At 49.0% G+C, this 23,686-nt stretch overlaps 3 protein-coding genes across 3 annotated transcripts; 1 reads left to right on the top strand and 2 right to left on the bottom strand.

Annotated features, from left to right (window-relative positions):
• Positions 1–4,288: 4,288 nt before the first annotated feature.
• Positions 4,289–19,571, top strand: MARS1 (methionyl-tRNA synthetase 1). Its single transcript, XM_026500180.4, has 21 exons — positions 4,289–4,491; positions 5,283–5,373; positions 5,535–5,613; positions 5,692–5,826; positions 6,142–6,217; positions 6,465–6,637; positions 6,800–6,906; positions 8,403–8,519; positions 8,664–8,867; positions 9,856–10,057; positions 12,168–12,242; positions 15,312–15,482; positions 15,653–15,748; positions 15,879–15,996; positions 16,381–16,594; positions 17,623–17,754; positions 17,863–17,967; positions 18,047–18,233; positions 18,843–18,914; positions 19,160–19,252; positions 19,352–19,571. Exons 1-21 carry the CDS (start codon positions 4,383–4,385, stop codon positions 19,496–19,498), a joined length of 2,703 nt encoding a protein of 900 aa, XP_026355965.3. The 5' UTR covers positions 4,289–4,382; the 3' UTR covers positions 19,499–19,571.
• On the bottom strand, positions 19,514–20,317 carry DDIT3 (DNA damage inducible transcript 3). The gene is made up of 2 exons (XM_057316203.1): positions 20,180–20,317; positions 19,514–20,091 (listed from the first exon to the last, which is right to left on the bottom strand). The coding sequence occupies exons 1-2, from the start codon at positions 20,315–20,317 to the stop codon at positions 19,723–19,725; spliced, it is 507 nt and encodes a 168-aa protein (XP_057172186.1). The 3' UTR covers positions 19,514–19,722.
• Positions 20,283–23,651, bottom strand: LOC113256381 (DDIT3 upstream open reading frame protein). Its single transcript, XM_026500181.4, has 3 exons — positions 23,589–23,651; positions 21,049–21,096; positions 20,283–20,337 (listed from the first exon to the last, which is right to left on the bottom strand). Exons 1-2 carry the CDS (start codon positions 23,649–23,651, stop codon positions 21,055–21,057), a joined length of 105 nt encoding a protein of 34 aa, XP_026355966.2. The 3' UTR covers positions 20,283–20,337; positions 21,049–21,054.
• Positions 23,652–23,686: the final 35 nt, after the last annotated feature.

Here is a 23,686-nt window from a genome sequence, read left to right as displayed (position 1 = left end):
TGGCAGAAGCACAAAGGGGTTCCAAGTTAGAGGAAGAGGTGACAATACCACCGTCCTCTCAATCCAGGATGTGTTTTGGGAGCCAAGAGGCCTTGAAACAATACTCTGTACGTAGCCTCTGGGGCGGAAGTTACTTCGGTGTGTGGGTTGCTTCATTCATGCTCTTAACAAGGATTGGCTGAGCACCTCCCGTGTGAAAGGAACAGTGTTAGGCACTAGAGATAAGAGAGGGGAAGGAGATAGACGCAGTCCTTGCCCTCGGGGAGCTTAAGGACAGATCTTAACTAATGACACATTTATTCATTACAATTGAATCAAGGACTCTGGAAAAGTATTACAGGGTGCTATGACAGCATATGGGGATGGATGGGGGACTGATGTTGGCTTTTCCTTGGTGGAAGGTGGAAACTGACAGCCCCGTTGATTGCCAGGACTTTAAAACACACCCTGATGCTTCCTCCTTACCTAATACCTCTTGTTTTGCCCTTCTCCGTTTTCCCACTGCACAACATGAGGCTCTGGGTCTGGCTTTGGAGAGGTAGGGTGGGGACTGCCCCTCCCCTTTGGTGACATCTTAGAGCCTGCTCTTCCCCTGACACGTGATCTGAGGGCTGGTTCCCAGTATTGGGATTTGGCCTCAGGGATCTTCCTCTTTAGTCGGCTACACGTTCAACACGTTCAACACGTGGAGCACCCTACCCCTCCACTACCCCTTCCCACCTCCACGAGCAGTCCCCAGCTTCATCCATTTGTTGACCATTCATTCATCTGGCCTTTGCTAAGTGCTCACATCTCCTCCTCTTCTGCCTTCTCTGCCAACTCTCTTGCACTTTATCCTCTCCCTCTTTATAGCCTCCTTCCCCTTAGCTTTTTTTTTTTTTAAGATTTTTTTATTTATTTGACAGAGAGAGAGACAGCCAGTGAGAGAGAGAACACAAGCAGGGGGAGCGGGAGAGGAAGAAGCAGGCTCCCAGCGGGGCAGGGAGCCCGATGCGGGCTCGATCCCAGGATCCTGGGATCAGGCCCTGGGCCAAAGGCAGACACTTAACAACTGAGCCACCCAGGTGCTGCCCCACCTTAGCTTTTAAACATATTCAAGCCTCAGCCATCTTTAGCCAAACCTCCCTTTACTATATTCCTCGGTTACCACCTTATCCCTCTCTTTTCCTTTTTACAGTCAAAGTTCTTGAAAGAGTTGCCTACATACAGGGATCTCCATTTCCTCTCCCTTCACTCCCTCACCTCTGCAAGGTCCCTTCTCCCTAAGGTCACCCCTGACTTTACAGGGATACTTTGCAGGCCTTATGTTGCTTGACATCTCAGCAGCAGTGAACACAATTAACTATTCTCTCCTCCTACAAACACTGCTGGTGCCCTTCTTACCTTCTTAGCAGTCCCTTGTTCCTTAACAAGATCTGTCATAGATCTTGTGCCCTTTGAACTCTATTCGCCCTATGTAGTCTTATTTTCTCCCCAGCTTAAATGACCTCCATATGCTGCTGAATACCCTATCTCCAGTCCAGATCTTTCTCTGGACCTCCAGTTTAATCCACTGTCCACTGAAAAGCACTTGGATATTTGACGATGCCCAAAGTAGCACAAACACAGTATGTTCTAAACTGAACTTGTCAGCTTTCCCCACAAACCTTTTTTTCTCCTCCAGTACCACTATTTGGTTAAATTTGAGTTCAATAAATATTTATTGAATGCTTGCTACCATATGTGCCAGGCAGGAACTGTGTGGTAGGCATTGTTGATTAAGAGGACAAATATGGGGGCGCCTGGGTGGCACAGCGGTTAAACGTCTGCCTTCAGCTCAGGGCGTGATCCCAGCGTTATGGGATTGAGCCCCATATCAGGCTCCTCTGCTGGGAGCCTGCTTCTTCCTCTCCCACTCCCCCTGCTTGTGTTCCTTCTCTTGCTGGCTGTTTCTATCTCTGTCGAATAAATAAATAAAATCTTAAAAAAAAAAAAAAAGGACAAATATGGCTCCTGCCCTCTCATAACAAAATACAGTGTGATAATCACTATGAAAGGGAAAATATTATCATCTGTTGGAGCACATACAGAGTATACTTAATTATGCATGCCAGAAACCTGACAGCCACCCTGGATTTCTCCTGTTTTCTTATCACTCCTATATAACCGATTACTAAATCTTTTCAATTTACCTACTTCCTTTCATCTCTACAACTATCATCTTCCTTAGTCTGGATGACATAGCCTCCTAAGTAGTCTCCCTGCATATGGTTCTCCTCACCTCCAGTCCATCCTGGCACAGCAGCCAGAGTGACCTTCCTCAAGCACAAAAATGCCTTGCCATGTCCCTGACTTAACCTTTCGAAGGCTTCTCATTGTCCTCAGAGTCAAGTCCAAAATTTACAGTATGGTTTACAGAGACTTTCTCCCTTGAGCCTAGCCTTTTCATACTCCCTACCACAAACTCAGTATTCTCACCGCACACTAATTCCTCAGATTCCTAAAATGCACTGAGGTCTCCAGTCCTTTGCATATATTTTTTTTCCCTCTGCCTGAGACACTTTCTCTCAATCCCACCAATCTTCACTGGCTAACTCTTATTTATCATTCTGATCTCAGCTGAAAGGTCATTTGCACAAGAAGGCCTCTCTTAACCACTTAGAATTGGGTCGGGGCCCTAACTAGGAGCTCCCACAGCAAGTTTTACATCGCGCATTACGACTTTCATGAAACTTCAAAGATTAGTTTATTTTTTGACTTCCGAGGAAGTCTGTGAGCTCTGCCAAGGCAGAAGCCGATATCTGTTTTGTTGATAATTGCATCTTCGATGCCTCGTATAGTGCCTGGCACAAAGTAACCTCTCCGTGCCTCAGCTTCTTCATCTATAAAACAAGAATGAGAGAACCTAGCTCATTGTTTGTTTGTATTTTGTTAAATAACCATTTTCTTATAGCTCACAATTTTACGGGACAGAAATTTGGATAGGGCTCAGCTGGGTGATTCTTCTATCCCAAGTGGCATTGGCTAGGGTCACTCAGTGATATTCAGCAAGCAGACGGGTTGGTCTAGGGAGCTTCACTCACATATCTGACACCCTGATGGGAATGACCGGAATGCTGGCATCAGCCGGAGCAGTCAGCCAGAGTGTCAGCATGAGACCTCTCCAGCATGGCAGTCTCAAGGTAATGAGACTTCTTACATGGCTGCTCAGAGCTGCCAGAATGTTCCAAGAAGCCTGGGCAGAAGCTGCAAGGCCTCACTTCAGAAGGTCCAGAACCGTCAGAGGGTTTTTTGAGAATTAATTAATACATATCTCAAAGTACTTAGAACAGTGCCTAACTCATAAGTACTATTAGTTATTATTTATTTTTAAAGTTTGTTTATGTAAGTTTATTTATTTATTTTTAAAGATTTTATTTATTTATTTATTTGACAGAGACAGAGACAGCCAGCGAGAGAGGGAACACAAGCAGGGGGAGTGGGAGAGGAAGAAGCCGGCTCATAGCGGAGGAGCCTGATGTGAGACTCGATCCCACAACGCCGGGATCACGCCCTGAGCCGAAGGCAGACGCTTAACCGCTATGCCACCCAGGCGCCCCTTAAGTTTATTTATTTAAGTAATCTCTACACCCAACATGGGGCTGGAACTCATGACCCCGAGATCAACAGTTCTGTGCTCTTCTGACTGAGCCAGACAGGAGCCCCAGGTATTAATTATTCTTAAAGGGATGTAAAAACGAATAAGAAGCTTCCCTTTCTCAATTACTGATATGTACTTCCTCGTGAAATAAATACTTACTGCCAAACTCTTCGCCTTCTTACTTCCCTTCCTCTGACCTTTTCCCTACATATGCTCCCTCACCTTCAGTGAAACTGTCTAGCCGCAGACTGGCATTAAATCAATATTTAATAGGCACATGCTTTTTTGTTAATAGGATATCTACATTAATTTCCATCGTGTCACTAAAGTAAGTTCATCGTAACTCTCAACTGTATAATTTCTATTCTTGTGAACCCGAATGGAGAGTCGGCCTTTGCTGGTAGCTCCTGTCATGACAATGCCACTTCATCAAGAATAGAGAAGGCCTTGGTTTCCGTCACCACCGTCCAGAGGCCGTAGAAGATTCAAGCGCAGTGCGCGGGGCTCTACGTGCAATCGGCTCCTCCGGCCCGCCCACCAAAAAAGTGCCACTCTAGCACAGCCTCTGCGGCCTCTCTATCTCTATGATATTCTTTTCCTGTTTCCTGATGTTGCATGATGGGAGAAATAGTCTACTTTCCCCGGTATGTGCCCCGAGAAAGACCCAGTTCAGAACTCCATTTCCCGGCGTGCATCGCGGCGGACGCTCTATTCACAGGCAGGAGGCCGGTTCCGGTTGCATCAGCGTGGGATCCACGGCGAGATGAGACTGTTCGTGAGCGAGGGCGCCCCGGGGAGCCTGCCCGTTCTGGCCGCGGCGGGCAGGGCCCAGGGCAGAGCGGACCTGCTTATCAGCACCGTAGGCCCCGAAGGTAGTGGGGCTGGTGCTGGCGGGCGGTGGATGAGGGGGGCGGGACCGAAAAACACGCCCGACATCCCTCCCGCAGTTGTCTTCTCCAAACCTCCGCCCCCCACCACGCACTCCCGTCCGCCGCCTCCCCCGCTATTCTTGGTCAGCCCATCCCTCTTCTCCCCGTCACATCTTTCATTAATTGCTTCCCTTAATTACCCTCGGCATACCCCATCCCTCATCTCTAGGCTCCTCCCCCCATCTTCCCGTATCCCGCCTCACTCCAGCGAACCTCTGTCTTCTTTCCAACTTTCTCCCACACCCGTCAGGCTCCTCCCGCCCCCATACTCTCTCTAGTTATTCATCGGCGTCCCCAGGCACCCCTTTATTGTTCTTAGGAAACCCTGCTCTCTTCTAAAACAGACACACATTCACTCCTTTCGGTTTACCTCTTCCCAGCCATTTGTTTGGGTGCCTCTTAAAAGTAGTTTTCTTGTCAGTTCTCCCAGTTCCTTAGATCATTCGGTAACTCTCGTTGTTTCAGTGTCTGGCGGCAGCACTGTCCCAATACCACCACCACCACCCCTCTGCAATGCCCATCTGTTGCTTCCAACTGGCGGTCTCAGCTGAACACCTGCTAGTCTATCCAGCTCGTTCTGGACCCACCCCCTTGCAGTGGTCCTATCCAGAAATCTTTCCAGTGTCTTTCTTCTCTTTTTCCCTGAACAATGCGAAGTTGTCCTTCTAAGTTAACAAAGTTTTTTTTTCTTTCTTTTCCTTGTTTTTTTCACTTTTTTCGCTCTCCTGCATCAGAGTGTGTGGTCCCGTTCCTGACCCGGCCTAAGGTCCCTGTCTTGCAACTGGATAGTGGCAACTACCTCTTCTCCACTAGTGCAATCTGCCGGTCAGTATTGGTCCTTAAGGCAGGGAGGTGGCTGAATAAAAGCAGGCCTTACTGTCCACTGTGTGGCTTTATTTGTAACCACTGCTTCACTGTGGGGGGAGAAATAGGCTAGACAGAAGGGTCCCTCTAATTCCGCCTGCTGTTGCTGTCTCCCTGGGCAGATACTTCTTTCTGTTATCTGGCTGGGAGCAAGATGACCTCACCAACCAGTGGCTGGAATGGGAAGCTACGGAGCTGCAGGTGGGCTTGAGACATGGGGGCTGGCAGGCAGGCCCTTGCTCTGTATGGCCATCCTGACCTGTGTCCCCCACATTTTAGCCAGCTTTGTCTGCTGCCCTGTACTATTTAGTGGTCCAAGGCAAGAAGGGGGAAGATGTTCTTGGCCCAGTCCGTAGAGCCCTGACTCACATTGACCAGAGCTTGAGTCGTCGGAGCTGTCCTTTCCTGGCTGGGGTGAGTTGGGTTCTGAGATGGGGATCAGGGAAAATTATATAAGAATCAAGATGGAAGGCTGTATTCAGACTGCAAAACCCAACACTGCCACTTGGTAGCAGTGTAATCTTGAAAGATCACCAGATTCTAGTCCTCAAGTATTTTCATTTTTGAAATGGGGTAATACTGGTAGCCACCTCAGTGGATTATTGTGAGGGTTAAGTGATGTAAATTGACACATAGTAGGTGCTTAGGAAATGTTAGATATTATTGTATGCATGGGAAGAAACATAGTATTTTATCTGTGGACCTTTTTCTTTTCTTTCCTCAACAAAGGAGACAGAATCTCTAGCTGATGTTGTTTTGTGGGGGGCGCTATACCCATTACTTCAAGACCCAGCCTACCTCCCTGGTGAGAACTGTGCATATCACTTCATCCCCGACCCCAGCCCAGGAGCTTGGTGGAGGAATTACAGAATGGGCAACACCAAATTGAAGATCCACTTTGAGGTGTAGCTTGACGGGGCAGTTACAGCATAAAGATGGCTGAGGGAATTGGGGAAGATAACTGGAGAGACTTCACGAAGAAAGGGAGGAGGTCCATTCTTGCCTGCCTTTTCCAGGTCTTGCTAATTTCCTCTTTTCTCCCGTGCCCACAGAGGAATTGGGTGCCCTGCACAGCTGGTTCCAGACCCTGAGTTCTCAGGAGCCATGTCAGAGAGCTGCAGAGACTGTGCTGAAGCAGCAGGGTGTCCTAGCCCTCCGGCCCTACCTCCAAAAGCAGCCCCAGCCCGGCTCCTTTGAGGGGAGGGCTGTCAGCAATGAGCCTGAGGTGTGGAACAGAGCAGCGGGGTCCCCACAGAGCCTCAGTACCTGGGGATGCCTTGGAGAGGGACTTTGAGCATGGCCATTAACTCCTTCAGTTGTTGGAGAGCAAGTTTCTTTAGTCTGTGGGCCTCCTCACCTGGTGGGGGATTGTGTCTGCTCTTCACAGGAGGAGGAGCTGGCTGCTCTCTCTGAGGAGGAGATTGCCATGGCTGTAACTGCTTGGGAGAAGGGCCTGGAAAGCTTGCCCCCACTTCGGCCGCAGCAGACTCCTGTGTGAGTAGGCACTGATGAGTGGGCCTTGTTTTGTTTGTTTGTTTGTTTTGTTTTTTAGATAGGCTCCACACCAGCGAGGAGTCCAACACAGGGCTTGAACTCATGACCCTGAGGTGGAGACCTGAGCTGATAACCAAGAATCAGACGCTTAAGCGATTGAGCCATCCAGGCGCCCTGGGGCTTGGTTTCCTAAGTGGAAGTTATTGATAGTGCCAGTATCTGTCTGACAGGCCCCCTTCGCTGACTTCTCTAATTTCCGTCTTTTCCTTTGGCACTTTGCACCGCTCACCGCATTGATCGCTGTCACCAGTTATATAACAGAATGCAACCCCCCCTGAGGGTAGAACCCCAGGCATGCTCCCCTTTATGTCTGCCGAGGTAGGAAGCACACTCCTAATGAAGAGAGGGTCACAGAATGACACATGAGCACCACACAGTGTGCTCTGGGGCTCTGGGTGCAAGGATGACTGGGTGGAAGACGGGTCGCTTGTGAAGAAGGCTTCCCCGAAGGAACTGAGTTCTCAGCTGGATTTCAGAGAAAATTATGGTGTGCAGTAATAGGGAGCAAAGTTAACGAATGCAGGAGAAATCAGTGAGATCTCTTTTAAGGAAATGAGCTGGGAAACGCTCTAGGAAGTAGTTGGGACCTCTAACTGGGAATATATATTAGCACCTGGGAAGCAGGGGTGAGGTTAACAAGAATCATTTGAGTCTTTGTTAACAGTAGAAATCATGGGACTCTGTGAGCTCTCAGGATGGCCAAGGCTGAAGGACACGGTGAATGATGGGAGCCAGTGATTATAGGTTGAGAATGGTTGGAAAGATCAAAGGCGCCCTGGTGAGGGGTCAGTGCCAAGGAGGGGGTGGATACAGGATGTGTGCAGCCGAGCTGCGGGGTTGAAGCACAGAAAGAGTGGAGCGGATCGAGAGACTTCAGACAGCAGAGTGAGTGGCATGACTAGGCACGAGCTTGGGAAAGTGGAGGGGGAGTGTGGCTAGGAAGGCAGCTGGGAAGACGGGAAGATGGGGTGGCAGGCTGTGAGTACTTGAAACAGTGACAGGAGGTCATGCTTCCATGGCACCTGGGAGGAAGGGCAGAGGGCAGTGCTTGGAAAGGATGCTGGGGTGGCTTTGGGAGTCTGGGGGCATGGTGGTTGGACAGAACCAGGAAGAGTTCTGTTGATCCTCAGGAAGTTGGAGCCTGAGAACGAGCTGATGGAAAAGCAGCAGTCACGATAGTAAAGTGAGACAGAGGTCAGTGTGGAATGCGGGTACCTGGCCTTGCTCACTGGCAGGGCCCTGCGCTTTCAACTGTAGGGGGTCTCATGGCTTTTAGGGGGAGTTCACGATCCTTGGTTTCACGTGAGGAAAGACTTCAGGTGTACCTGAGTGTGTGACAGTAGAGCAGGTCTGTGTTTGGGTGTTCTGTGCACTGTTGGTCCCTCTTGACCCTTGCGTCTCCTCCATGGACCGTTGTCTTTCTCCTGCCCTGCCAGGCTGCCTGTGGCTGGGGAAAGGAATGTGCTCATCACCAGCGCGCTCCCTTATGTCAACAATGTCCCCCACCTTGGAAACATCATTGGTTGCGTGCTCAGTGCTGATGTCTTTGCCAGGTAGAGCCAACTGCTGGGGGAGGGACCTCCTGAGGGAATGGTGGGCCCAAGGGAGTGGAATGCTTCAAGGGTGGAGGCTGGGGGGATCCCAGAGGCATGGGAGGGGCCGAGATGGGGCCCCTGTGATTACCATATGCCTTCCAGGTACTCCCGCCTCCGCCAGTGGAACACCCTCTATCTGTGTGGGACAGATGAGTACGGTACAGCGACAGAGACCAAGGCTATGGAGGAGGGTCTGACACCCCAGGAGATCTGTGACAAGTACCATGCCATCCATGCCGACATCTACCGCTGGTTTAATATCTCGTTTGATATTTTTGGTCGTACCACTACTCCACAGCAGACCAAGTAGGTTTTCTCTAATCAGGCAGACGGGGAGGGTGAACACTGGGGCTGGGGGCAATGAGAATATCCTGGAGACAGAAGGAACCAGAAGGGTTGTTTAGGCATTCCCCCGCTAAACTTAGGGTCTGACTATTGCCCTGAAATGGATCCCAAGCATGGGGATTCCATGGATGCGGAAGGCTGCCCAGGGGCTGAGGGAGTGGCGAGGAAGGGAAGAGACAGGACTTTGGCTCATGGGAAGTATCTGCCTTGCCTCTGCCACCACCCTGCTCTTCCCCGGCTGCTCTAGAGTCCTAGGGACGTTCCCTCCCACTCCCTTGCGGGTTTATAAGGGATACGCTCTTTTTTTTTTTTTTTTTAAGATTTTATTTATTTATTTGAAAGAGACAAGCGAGAGAGGGAACACAAGCAGGGGGAGTGGGAGAGGGAGAAGCAGGCTTCCCGCTGAGCGGAGAGCCCGACGAGGGGCTTGATCCCACGATCCTCAGATGGTGACCTGAGCCGAAAGCAGACGCTTAACAACTGAGCCACCCAGGCGCCCCAGATAACACTCATTCTTCCTCTGCCTGATACTCATCCTTAATAAAAACTATGTAGTGGACAGGCTGTCAGCATAATAGAGTTAAGCAGTTTAGCAGTTGGACTGACTAATTTTGATTCTGGGACGTATTAAAAAAGAGTACAGTCCTGTCCTTTTAGAGATTTGTGTGAGCGAAGAGTCCAAAACTGTTTGTATTTGACAAACATAAATTCTGGAGCGTTGAGGGAAGAGTTTGTGTGGAAGTTGGGGAGTATGTATGAGGGGTCTGGGTCATCCAGTAAGACTCCCTTAAGACGACTAGATGGCCTTGGCCTTGAGGGGCCTTCTGCCTGATTTCTGCAGCACTGGGACTGACATGGGGCCTGGGTGGAGTGACCCAAGGGAATGGTGCACCACTTCCTCGGACTTCCTCTGACTGGGCCGTCCCCTGTCCCTGACTCCCCTTGCTAGAATCACGCAGGACATCTTCCAGCGGTTGTTGACCCGAGGTTTTGTGCTGCAAGATACTGTGGAGCAGCTGCGGTGTGAACGCTGCGCCCGCTTCCTGGCTGACCGCTTTGTGGAGGGCGTGTGTCCCTTCTGTGGCTACGAGGAGGCCCGGGGTGACCAGTGTGACAAGTGCGGCAAGCTCATCAATGCCATTGAGCTCAAGGTGAGAGGGGGGTCTCATAGGAGGAGAAGGTGGGAAGGAAGGAAACAGTTTCTATTGTTCAGGGACTCCCAGGCTGGTCCCATTGAGGATTTTTGTTTTAGCATTCAGGGCCTTTCACCAGTGCTTTTTTTTTTTTTTTTTTTTTGGATAAGATTTCACTTATTTGAGAGAGGGAGAATGAGCAAGGGAGGGAGAGGGAGAAGCAGACTCCCTGCTGAGCAGGAGCCCAGGGTGGGGCTCGATCCCAGGACCCTGGGATCATGACCTGAGCTGAAGGCAGATGCTTAACTGACTGAGCCCCCCAGGCGCCCTCACCAGTGCCTCTTTTTACCCCATCTTATCGTTCGGTTCGTTGGCTGCTTGCTGAGCGTTTGCGACGTGCCTAGCGTTGTGCCAGGAAGTAGCCGAGATGAGGGCACGCTTGCCTACCTTTGCTCCTGATCTGCATTTGTTCACTGGTTCTCTCTCTCTTCCATAAACACGTCTCCTCCTCTCTGTGTTTACTCATCGGCTAACTTATTCTTTCATTTATACAACACATGTTTTTTGAGTCCTTATGATAGGGTAGTCACTGGGGACTGCTGGCGGTGTTAGCAGTGAATAAGACAGGTCTTTATCCAGTGTGGGGAGGAGACCAACCCTAAAGACGAGAGCGTACATATAGGAGAAACTGCCGGGAGGCTGACAGTGGCTTCTGGGGAAAGATTGTAGCCAGGTGATTAGGGGAGACTTGTCAGCGGAGGTCACATGTGAACCGAGAGTTTAACGAAGAAGGAGAAGGAGGAAGCCGGGCAATGAGAGGTTGAGAATGTTCCAAGCAGAAGGAGCAGGAAATGCGAAGGCGCAAGGCGGCAAGCAGCTGGAAAGGCAGAAGGGAGAAGGCCAGCATGGCTGTAGCACAGTGAGAGGGAGGCTGGATTGAGATGAGGTCAGAGAGGTCAGCGGTGACCAGATGACCAGGGCCTAGTAAGCCATTGTGGCAGCTGGATGGTAGGCTGCTCCGTGGAAAGTGGGTGGGAAGAAAGAAGAGAGAAGGTGGGGAGACCAGTTTGGAGGCCGGAGTGGTAGCTCAGAAATGGGATGAGAGGTTGGACTAGATTAGTAACAGCAGAAATGCGGAGGGAAAAAAGATTTGAAATAGATATCGGAGGCAGACTCTGTAGAAATGGATAGGTGAATTCGGGGTGAGGCGAAGTCAAGAAAACGACTTGTAAGATTTTGGCTTGAGCAGCTGGGGTAGACAGTACGTCTACGAACACGGGCAGGCTTGGATGAAGGACAGGCGTCCTGGTGGAGTGCGGGCGTGCGGTTGTGTTTGATCAGCTCGCGGTGCCTGGTAAGACACCCACGCGGAGGCGTTAGGTGGGCGGTTGGAGACAGGCTTGTACGGGTCAGGACAGAGGTCCTGAGAGTTCTCATCGCTCAGCTGCGGAAGCGCAGGCACCTGGCTGGCTCAGTCCGTAGAACTTGCGCTGCTTGATCTCAGGGTAGGCCATGAGTTCGAGCCCCACGTGCGGCGTGGAGCCTACTCAGAAAAGGTTCAAAAGCCCAGGTCAAAACTACAGAAAAGATTCAAAAGCCCAGATCAAAAACTCACTGGGAAGCTTTCATTGATTGGCCACCATTGATTGACTACACCCCTCCCCCACTGTTGAGTCCTCTTGCTGTCACGTGCCAGTGTTTGCATAGCCAGTGTGTCGTGAAAGTAAGTATTTCTTGACATTTTGCTTGGGGCAGATCTCATGGGACCCGCTCTCCCTAACATGATTGTAACTTCCTCAGGGAGAGGAACCGTGTGTCTCTGCTCTTTCCTCCCCTCGCGCAGCCCCGTAGAGCGCAGTGCTCTCTACTTAGCCTGTGCTTAGAGAATGCCTTTTCCTATTCTTTGCAGCCATGGGACAGAGTCAGGCGACGGACTAACAGATGTTATGCTCTGTGGACTTGAGTCTTCCAGGTCACAGAAGGCCCAAGGAAGCATGAAGCTCAGGGGATGGCAGGCTGGGGCGCTCATCCCTGTGTGCGTCTCCCCTTGCCCGTGCTACTCCCCTGGCCTGAAGTCCTGATCCTGTCTCACCTTGGCTCTGCCCTTCCTTTGAATTTCCCTTCACAGAAGCCTCAGTGTAAAGTCTGCCGGTCGTGCCCTGTGGTGAAATCCTCTCGGCACCTGTTCCTGGACCTGCCTAAGGTAAGTGGGCCTTTGCCTCAAGCTAGTCTGCGCAGCCTCTTTGACGCCTCTGCCTCAGCCACAAATCTGTACCAAGCCATGCTCAAATGTTTTTCGTTTCCCTTTTAAAAATATATAGGCTTATTGTAAAAAAGGCATAACAGATAAAAAGAGAGTGCAGGGCCCAGGCCCATTCCCCAGACGTATTGACGACTGCTCGTTTTCTCTGGTGTCTATTCAGAAATGACAAATGCATACCAAAGTATTTTCATATCTTTTTTCTTTTTTTTTTTTTTTTTTTAAAGATTTTATTTATTTATTTGACAGAAATAGAGACAGCCAGCGAGAGAGGGAGCACAAGCAGGGGGAGTGGGAGAGGAAGAAGCAGGCTCATAGCGGAGGAGCCTGATGTGGGGCTCGATCCCACAACGCCGGGATCACGCCCTGAGCCGAAGGCAGACGCTTAACCGCTGTGCCACCCAGGCGCCCCTTCATATCTTTTTTCTAATACAAAGTAGATCATGGCATTCATATTGTTCTGCACTTTCTTTCTTTTACTTTAAAACATGTTGTGACTGGATTTTCCACATTAGTAGATTTGTGTCCTTTTTTAACTTTGGAAATAATTTCAAGTTCACAAAAAGAGCTGCAAGAATAGACAGTTGCTAGATCAAAGAACCTCATGTACCCATTATCTAGGCTCACTAGTTGTGAAGATTTTGCTCTATTTATTTTAGCATATTCTTGCTCTTTCCACAGATGCATGTACATACAGAGCCTCTTTAGTCTCTTTTTCTAAAAAGATTTGTTTGTTTAGAGAGAGGAGCGTGTGCGCATGCAGTGGGGAAGGAAGAGTCTTAAGCAGACTCCTGAGCATGGAGCCTGAGGGGGGGCTTGATCCCAGGACCCTGGGATCATGACCTGAGCCGAAGGCCGACATTTAAGCGACTGAGCCACCCAGGCGTCCCTTACTTAATCATTCTTATCCTGAACCATTTTTCATGAAGCTTCTCCAACTCTACGACCCCTACACATATGCCCTTCTCCTTTGCTCATTTATTAGTTACCCACTATCAGTGTGGGCTCATGGATTCCTGTTGTTTTCTGTGGCTTATAATTCATTCCTGTCATGAATTATTTTCATGTTCAAATTGTCCCTTATTTGGCCAGCGGGGGCCTCTTTAAGATCATTTCTCTGTGTGTTTTTGACATCTTCCACCTTTTTCTAAGTGTTTCCTTATTTTCTGGCATAACAAGATATCTGCGTTCATCTCTTCCAGCCTCAGAATCAACCATTCCTCCACAAAGCCCTGGTTCATTTCAGTAAAGAACAGTATTAGAGACCCAGATTGAGGTGTGCTCATTGCTACTGGGATGTCTTTGCTTCCTGGCCCTTCCCGCAAAAAGAGTTAGGCGTTCATTTGAAGTTCATACTAACACGTGCGATTCCAGTCCATCCATACAGGGGTCTTCCTGACCTTCCCTTATTTCATGTTTATATCTCCCATCTTCCACAGTAAGTACCCTGGCCCCTGACCTTTACTCATTTGCTCAGTCCTACAGTACACCTAAAAATAATTTCAGAATTGCTTCACCCATACCACTGCCAAAAACCTGCTAAAACAGAGTTTGGGGTTTGTTGGCAGCCTTGCCCCTTCCCCCGGCTGAGGCTATATAATCAGGTAGCGTGTTCAAAATTGTTTTAGCTTAGCTTTTTTCCCCCTTCAGTGTGGTTTTTTTACTGAAATAAGTTAATAAGTTTGATTCATTTGCTTTTAGTTTTTTGCCCTCTCCTTGTCCTTGTTAATCTTATTTTTTGAATAAGGAGAACATCAGTCTTTTAAAAAATCAAAACCATACAAAAAGGTATACTGAGAGAAGTGTCATTCCCTTTCCTGTTCATGCCACCTTGTTCTCCCATCTCCTGTAGTTAATCAGCTCTGTCTTCGGTTTTATTCTTAATGTGTTTATTTTTATAAACATACATATAAAGAAAAGCAGGTGTGTGTGTGTTTTCTTATTTCCTCTTCTCACTCGAAATACAGCATTCTGGGTGTATACTCTTTTGCGTTTTGTTTTTTCACCTGACAGTACCTTCTGGAAATCACTCCGTATCAGTTCATAGGTAGCCTTATTCGGTCAGTTTTTAACAGCTGCATAATACTCCATTCAGTGTAGGTACTATACTTTATTTAACCTGTTTCCTAGGATTACCATTTAGGGAGTTTCCAGTAAATTGTGGTGAAAAATAATGCTGTAGTGAGTGAGTTCGTGCTTATGAATTTTTGTGCTGTTGGAAGTGTGTCTTCAGAATAAATTCCTTAAAAGTGATCCCTTGCACACGTAGTTCATCGCCAGCTTTTGCTCAGTAGGTGTTGTTACATTTTGCCTTCTTACCGGCGTGGTGTGCAACTGTTTCCCCGCAGCCCTCCCGGTAGAGCTATCGTCAGGCTCCAGAAGCTGTGGGATTGATGAGCGTAAACCACATGAACCATCCCTTCCAACAGATTTATCTTTGTTTTTCTGCTTATAAGATAAAAGTGAAATAAGCTTGTTTCTAAAATTTCATGTAGAAATACGGTATAAAAGTAGATGTTCCACATAATCCCATCTGAGAATACAGCACTGAAACATATTTTTCTTGACAACTTTTTGGAGCTTCTGTTAATCTGTATGTTATTACTTAATTTTTATGATAGGGTTGTATCATGTATTATTTTGCGGTTTGCTTTACTTAAACGTATCTTGGAGATGTTTACCTGTCAGTACGTACAGACCTAACTCACTCTCTAATGGTCTCATAAGTATTTCATTGTACTGATACACCATGTTCCTTTAAACTCTGCTGAACCATGGGGAGTGGGTTGCATTTTTTTTGCTATGATGAACGTGTACTTCTTATATACACATCCATGCACTTTTGTGTATTTCTATTGCAGAAATTCCTAGCGATGGAATTGCTGTGTCAAGATCCTGAGTCTTTTAATTGTATGTCGCCAGACTACTCCTGAGAGGTTGTACATATTTATCCTTATGCAAACCATGTACGAGACTGCCCTAAATCAGCTCTCACTTTCTCTGCCATCTCAGCTGGAAAAACGACTGGAGGAGTGGTTGGGGAAGACATTGCCTGGCAGTGACTGGACACCCAATGCCCGGTTCATTATTCGTTCTTGGCTTCGGGATGGCCTCAAGCCACGCTGCATAACCCGAGATCTCAAATGGGGAACTCCTGTACCCTTAGAAGGCTTTGAGGACAAGGTAAAAATCCTATGCTTTATTCATATGTCATATTACAGTGCTTTTGGGTTGAGACCCTGAGCTAGTAGAATAGACTGTTGATTATGTCTTGCTTCAGTTGGAGACTGGGTTGGTGAGGTTCTCCCGGTGTTCCTTCATCCTAGTCTGTCTCCTTCCTCCTGGCCCTCCAGGTATTCTATGTCTGGTTTGATGCCACTATTGGCTACTTATCCATCACAGCCAACTACACAGACCAGTGGGAGAGATGGTGGAAGAACCCAGAACAAGTGAGCAGTTCTTGGTTAGCCTGTCCATGGGGAGAGTGCATGCATTGGGGTGCTTAGGGTTGCGTATCCGATCTTTCTTGGGCCTTTGAAAATCATCTCAGGAGCTTCGTTTCCCACCTGTATTCTGTAGGTGAACCTGTATCAGTTCATGGCCAAAGACAATGTTCCCTTCCACGGCTTAGTTTTTCCTTGTTCAGCTTTAGGAGCTGAAGACAACTATACTTTGGTCAACCACCTCATTGCTACAGGTACCCTGGAAGACTGAAGGTGGGGAAGTTCTTAGGGAATGAGGGCTGAGGCAGTATTTGGAAGAAGATCCTGGAGAGGTGCTAGATCTTGAGTTAGGAGTTGAATTGAAATAGGAAATCATTAGAACATGAGAACTCAACCCAGAAGAAGGGAACAAGAGCCTAAAAAAGCAAAAGTCTGAAGCTAAAATATTGTAATGGGTAGAAGTAAAGGGAAAAAAGGCTAAAATGGAGAGGAAGAGATCCCCAAGTTCTTTGCAGGCCCATACTCAAGAAGTGTTGCTGGACACCCATAGTTGAGTTTGAGGGAGAGGAAGTGTTAGTGGGTCAGAGAGGGGAAGGTGTGATTTGAGCACATGGTTCTCATTCTACTTCTCTGTCCAGAGTACCTGAATTATGAGGATGGGAAATTCTCCAAGAGCCGGGGCGTGGGAGTGTTTGGTGACATGGCCCAGGACACAGGGATCCCTGCTGACATCTGGCGCTTCTATCTGCTATACATTCGGCCCGAGGGCCAGGACAGTGCCTTCTCCTGGACAGACATGTTACTCAAGAATAATTCTGAACTGCTTAACAACCTGGGCAATTTCATCAACAGGTGGGACTTGAGGGGGTGGAGTGGGGTAAGAGCAGATGAGCTGGGGGCAGGGCGGGGTGGTGGCTAGCTCTGCTCCACTAGGCGGGAGAGATGGAAGAGATGGGGGTGCCGAGAAGGCAGGAATGAGGAGGAGCTGTGAGGGATGGGGAGGATAATGTGGAAAGTGGATTTCTATCAATTGGTACCTGATCCTAGAACATAGTCGGGTATGTTTGCTTGGGTGAAGTCAGTTGTACAGGTGTGATTTAGCAAAGCTGGTCACAAAATGAATTTTTGCCAATTGTTGGGTTTGTTTTTTGTTTTTTTTTTTTAGAGATTTTATTTATTTGTGAGAGAGAAAGAGAGAGAGCAGGAGATGGGGGAGGGTCAGAAGGAGAAGCAGACACCCTGCTGACCAGGGAGCCCGATGCGGGACTCGATCCTGGGACTCCAGGATCATGACCTGAGCCGAAGGCCATCGCTTAACCAACTGAGCCACCGAGGCACCCGCAAATTGGTTTCCTATTAACATTCCTTATAGAATTGGAAATGTGTTCTCTCCTAGCAAAAAAGTTTACTTGCAGACCTTTAGAAAGGTCTGAAGAAAGGGGTTATTTTAGTGTAGGAGTAGGAGACATTTACTGTATTTGGCGGTGGGGGGGGGGGTTGTTACTTTAGGCTCACGCTCCATTATTGGTGTCTCTCTCAGCTCTTCGGAAGTCTAAAGAAGTGTACTCCATGGCTACCCATCCTTTCAGATTTGGTTGTCAACTGCATTTCAGAGTATTGGATAGCAAGTTACATATGTTTCGACTTCATCATTCTTTGTATTGATTTCTTAAAATGGACGTTTAACTTTATCAGGTTTCTTATTAGGGGAGAGAGAGAACAAGGAATGAATTTGTTAAGCTTTGCCTTCTAGCTTGAGGGAGCTAGGACAGTTCTGAGAGAATGGAGAATTACGAAAATCAGGTCATTTTTAATTTCTAGGAGGAGACTGGGCAGTAATTCCTCTTTTCTCTTCCCTCTCTTTCCTGACTCCCATCAAGAGCTGGGATGTTTGTGTCTAAGTTTTTTGGGGGTTATGTGCCCGAGATGGTGCTTACTTCGGATGATCGGCGCCTGCTGGCCCATGTCACCCTGGAACTCCAGCACTATCACCAGCTGCTGGAGAAGGTTCGGTAAGTAACCTGCACCATGGTCTCATCTCAGTGATCTATGCTGGCATGTTGAGAGCCACGTACTGGTCCCTCTGGGACTTTAACTTGGCCCACCCCCTCCCTGCCCAGGATCCGGGAGGCCTTACGCAGCATCCTCACCATCTCTCGCCATGGCAACCAGTACATTCAGGTGAACGAGCCTTGGAAGCGGATTAAAGGCAGCGAGGCTGACAGGTAAGCTTGGCTACAGGAGCAAAGTGGCGGTGGGCTGTGTCCTCCTGGCAAGTCTAGACTGATGTCTCTTCTTCCCCAGGCAGCGGGCCGGGACAGTGACAGGCCTGGCAGTGAATGTAGCTGCCTTGCTGTCCGTCATGCTGCAGCCTTACATGCCCACGGTTGGTGCCACCATCCAGGCCCAGCTGCAGCTGCCACCCCCGGCTTGCAGAGTCCTGCTCACAAACTTCGTGTGCACCTTACCAGCCGGACACCAGATTGGCACAGTACGTCTGAGGGCTGGACGGGCCGGCCTCTGAGCATTCCTGCCTTTGCCATGCAGTCTTTGGGGTGAGGTCAGAGAACTTGGACATAGGACTCTCACAGCCGTTCTCTGAACCCCTGCTGCACTCCTCCCCACCCTGTACTTAGAAAGTCCTTGGTATTTGCTCACAAGCCCAGTGTCTAGCTCATATGCCCTCACCACTCTTTATGCCAGAACTTGGCATGTAAAACTAATGGGTCTCCAGTGATGTTTGAAGAAACACCACCATCCCGTGGTCTCCATACTGCCAACAGGCAGTAAGCAGGGAGAATACAGAATAGCCATTTCCTCTTTGACACGAGAGGATAAAGTAAGTTCACCTCTAAACCCTTACGTCAACCTAGCATCCTTAAATAGTTTAGTCTTGGACCTTATTAATACTTTCGGCTTTCAGGGTGAGTGCCAGTGTTTTATCTGGATTCTTTATTGAAATCGGCAGGTATTTGCTCATTTGTTTCTTCTGAAACGTGGAGCTCCTCAGTGTCAGTGACTGAGGAGAGAGAGGGCCTCTGTATAGTCTGGCAGAGTTTCTCCCCCATCAGTGAATGATTATGGAATTCTTTCTTCACAGGTCAGTCCCTTATTCCAAAAACTGGAAAATGACCAGATTGAAAGTTTGAGGCAGCGCTTTGGCGGGGGCCAGGTGAGAAGCTTTGACTGCGCTGTCACCCAGCAGGAGCCCCAGTGTCATCTCCGTGGTGTCCCTAAGTAGTTCTCAGTACTTTTTCCATCTTCTGGTCCTGCTGCTTCCTTCCTTAGAGTAGTTCTTTCCTGTCTTAGCAGCAGGAGCCCTTGGAGTGAGGGGTCCTCACTGTCCCGAGCCATCCCGTGAAACCGAGGCTGGGGGCTATTTACAAAGCAGGTGGTAACTCTGTTGTCGTTCTCCAGGCCAAAGCACCCGCCACGCCAGCAGTTGTAGAGGCTGTGGTGACAGCTGCACCGCAGCAGGTACAAATGCTGATGGATGAGGTGACAAAACAGGTGCGCGGTGGGAAGCCCTGTGGGAGAGCAGAAAAGCCAATCCTAATTAGGCTCTTTCTGGTCTCACCACTGTTCTTCCCCCACCCGGTCTTCTCTTAGGGCAACATTGTCCGAGAACTGAAAGCACAAAAGGCAGACAAGAACCAGGTTGCCGCCGAGGTGGCTAAGCTCTTGGATCTGAAGAAACAGTTGGCTCTAGCTGAGGGGAAACCCCCTGAAACCCCTAAAGGCAAGAAGAAAAAGTGAAAGTGAGAACCTGGCTCATAGAAAGTCACTTTAATGGATATGGACAGTAATAAATAAATGTACAATCTCTATATACATGCTGAGACCCTTTTCTGTTGTCTACCCCACGCTTTCCCCCCTCCCGAATAGGTGGGGTCACATCATTGGCACTGGAGAAGATGGTCAGCAGCCACTTTTGTGAAAGGTAGGTAGTGGACCGAGGGGGAAGTGATGGTCCCAACTGTTCATGCTTGGTGCAGATTAACCATTCGGTCAATGAGAGCTCGGCGAGTCGCCTCTACTTCTCTGGTCAGGCGCTCGATTTCTTGCTTGAGCCGTTCATTCTCTTCAGCTAGTTGTGCCACTTTCCTTTCATTCTCTTGTTCTTTCTCCTTCATGCGTTGCTTTCCAGCCCCAGCTGGGGACTGGCCACTCTGTTTCCGTTTCCTGGGTCTTCTTTGGTCTTCCTCTTCTTCCTCCTGAGCCGGGGAGCTCTGACTGGAATCCGGAGAGCGAGGGCTCTGAGAGGTGTTCGTGACCTCTGCTGGTCCTGGCTCCTCAGTCAGCCAGGCCAGGGAGGCAGGGTCAAGAGTGGTGAAGGTTTTTGATTCTTCCTTCAAGAGAATGAGGAAAGGTAGGGTAGATATTAGTTGAGAAGGGAAAGGAAATACCCCCCCCAAGGTTTAGGCATAGCATTCTCACCTCCTTGTTTCCAGGGGGTGAAACATAGGTACCCCCATTTTCATCTGAGGACAGCACCTCTTGCAGGTCCTCATACCAGGCTTCCAGCTCCCAGCTGGACAGTGTCCCGAAGGAGAAAGGCAATGATTCAGCTGCCATCTCTGCAGTTGGATCAGGCTCTGGAAAAGGACATACTCAGGATGGGGGGTCAGGGGTGGGAGGAGAAGAACTCCACAAAGCAGTCAGATAGTCTGGCAAAGTGGCCTGGTACCTGTTTGCAGATCCAGTTTTACTGGAACAGAACCACATTCATTTATTTACATTATTATTATTTATGGCTGCTTTCATGCCGTAAGAGTGGAGACCTCAGCATCCAAAATATTTACTGTTTGGCCCTTTAAAAAGAATCAATTGGTCTATACTAATATTCCATCTTTACTGCTTTTGCCCGACATTTGAAGCAGCATGGGTCTAGAATATACATTCTTATGGGATCCTGGTAAAAGTTCTCAGCCTCTCTTGGGGAACTCTGTTGGTAGTTTCCAGGGGGCAATTATCAGACCATCTTGTGTTCCTTTCTCCTCCCATGTGGGGAGTCCTTTGTGAGTCTAACCTTGATGGGGACTGATGTCTGGTAAGACCAATTATCTCTGTTGGGGCTGACTGCTCACTCAGCCAGCTTTCAATTAGGACATGCTCTAAGAATAGTGATTTGGTCACCTAGTTAGGGGCAGGCCAGGAAGATGGATGTGGCCCGTCAGCAAAGTCTGCTTAGATTCAAACCCTCCTATCTTCTCTAGGTGTTTTCCTAACTTATTAGGGCCCCAGTACAGGGACCCTAAGCAGCATCTCTTAGGAACTGGTTTTGGGAAAAGGATGGTGAAGTTTACCTGCTCTCAGGTGTGGTGATGTATGAAGATACACTTCCTTCTGGAACACTGTGGGGATCAAAGATAGATGTCAGCCATTTTTGGAAGGGAGAGAGGCAGCTCCTTTTATCTCCAGCCTCCTATTGGTCTTTCCTCACTTCCTGTCTTATAGGGTGTGGACAGTCAGTGGTCCCTGCAGCCATTTCCAAGGACAGAGGAGAGCCTGACCTTTACTTTCAGTTGCTGACATTGATAGTCCCAATTACATAATAGAAAAGTCATGGCCAATTCCACTTCCTCTAAATTCAAGGTAGGCCTCAAACCTGCCAGGGTAAGGACTGGACTACAGGCAAGGGAACAAATCAAGTGGTATTTTCCTAATTCCATTCGCACACACTGACATCCTCTAAATGCACATTTCCAGTCTCTTCTCTCCTGGGACCTCCAACTATGTTACCTAATTGCTTACTTGAATCTCCTTTTGGATGTCTACAAAGCATCTCAGATTTCGTAGGTCCGAAGACAAATCCTGCTCATCTTCCCCTTCCATGGTCTTTCCATCTCAGTAAATAGCAACTCTACTTGCTTAAGCCAAAAGCCTTAGTATTGTCCTTGATTCTTCTCTCACACCCCGCAATTCAAACCACCAGCTAAATTTTTAAACTCATTCTTCAAAAACCCAGAACCCAGGGGCACCTGGGTGGCTCAGTCATTATTGTCTGCCTTCGGCTCGGGGCGTGATCCTAAGGTCCTGGGATCGATCCCTGCATCGGGTTCCCTGCTCTGCTGGGAGCCTGCTTCTTCCTCTCCCACTCCCCCTGCTTGTGTTCCCTCTCTTGCTGGCTCGCTCTCTGTCAAATAAATAAAATCTTTACAAAACAAAAAACAAACAACAAAAAAAACCCCAGAACCCAGTTTGCATTGTTCTCAGTCTAGATCAAGTTACTATCCTCTGTTGGATTACTGCAGATCTCCCAGTTTCTGCTCTTGCCACCCCTCCCCAGGTGTGTTCACCACAAAGAGCCAGAGTGAGCCTTTAAAAACTTAAGTCAGGTCCTGTCATTCTGTTCAAAACCCTTCAGTGACTTCTAATTTCACAAATATTAAAGGCTAAGGTCCTTAAAGTGGCTTAGCAGGCGTCACACGATCTACTTTCCTGCTCTGGATTTTTCACTGACCACTCTTACTCTAGTCCAGCCAGCTGGCTGCCTGTTGCCATACTCCCACCTTAGGACCGCTGTTCTTGCTGTTCCTTCTGGAAAGCTCTTCATTCCACATTATCTGTACAGCTTACTCCCTTGCCTCTTTTTAGATTTTTCGTTTAAATGTCACCTCAGTGAAAGCATCCCTAGCCACCCAAGGTAAAACTATAACCCCCACCCTGAGCATTCGCTACCCTTCCATGCTTTGGTTTTCTCCATGGCATTTATGTATTTGTTCACTGTGCACCTTTCCCACTGAAATGTAAGCTCTGTGAGAGCAGAGATTTTCTTGTTCATGGATGTATCCTGGGCCTAAAAATGCAGTGGCACGTAGTAGGTGCCTGATAAGTAATTTGTTAGTAATGAATGGGTAAATTCTCCTCAGTCTCTTATAGGGAAGGGAGGAGGTAGCCCAGAGGCAGAGCAGCAGCTGCCTATCCCTGGGGACTGGAGATGCAATATCGCCCAGAATGTTTCTCTTCAGGGCTGTCCTCCCTGGGGAGCCCTCTTTGCCTTCCAGTGTATGGGATGCTGCTTTCATCAGCAGTGGAGCCGGAGGCCAGAGGGCTGCAGGGCCAAACAGGGGGCTGGCCTGATGCAACGGTTACACAGAGATGATTATTAGACAGGACAGGGCAGCAGGGACCTATCTCAGGGGAAGGACTATACACCGGGGAGACCCCAAATGGCTTCCCACACTTAAGAGATCCAGGATGCTCTCGTGCAGGAGGCCCAGGGACCTCTGGGGGAATGGGAAAACCCTTCTCTGCTCCCTATCCATCGGCACCCCTCCTCCCAAAGTCTTGAGTCAATCTCCTTAAGGTTCTCTTCTCGGTTAGGGTGTGGAATGGCTGTCCTGTGGAGGATCCAGGAGCCCCAGCTACCGACGTGGCCACTCTGGCCCCGAGACGCTGGGGCTGAGACAGGATTGGGGGTGGGGTGCCGTTCGCTGGTGGTAAAGCGGCGGCAGCCGCGTGAGCCACGGTCACCCAGGCGTCTCGGCGTGGGGGAGTGTCCTGCTGCCCCGCCTCCCACCGGACAGGCCCAACGAGGAGGCCTGGGGTCAGCAACGGAAGAGAATCAATCTCCTGAGGGCATCCGGACCCCTTGGCCCAACGGCACAGAGCAAGCCCGATGCTCCGGGCAGGGGTTGGGTGACGCTATCGTCCGAAGGGAGAGAGGTCTGTGAGCACCACTCCTGAATAAAGGAGGCTCCCCATCCCTACCTCGGACTGTCACTGACTTCATCGGGGGGAGGGGTGGGGCCACATCCTAAAAAGCAGATGCCCCAACTTTGAGGGGACAACTAGTGTGCCCGAGGATAGGAGGGTAAAAAGTAGATGGGGGATCAGTACTCGCCTCTCTCCTCAGGTTCCGGCTCTGATTTTGGCTCTGTGGCTGCCACCCGCTCATCTTCAACATGATATGCTCTGTGTCTTAGACTCAAGGCTCTGACC

Source organism: Ursus arctos, unplaced genomic scaffold (assembly GCF_023065955.2).
Source record: "Ursus arctos isolate Adak ecotype North America unplaced genomic scaffold, UrsArc2.0 scaffold_21, whole genome shotgun sequence".
In the NCBI taxonomy this organism is placed as follows: Eukaryota; Metazoa; Chordata; class Mammalia; order Carnivora; family Ursidae; genus Ursus; species Ursus arctos.
Note: the sequence above shows the minus strand (reverse complement) of the source record. Positions and strands in the feature narration are given on the sequence as shown.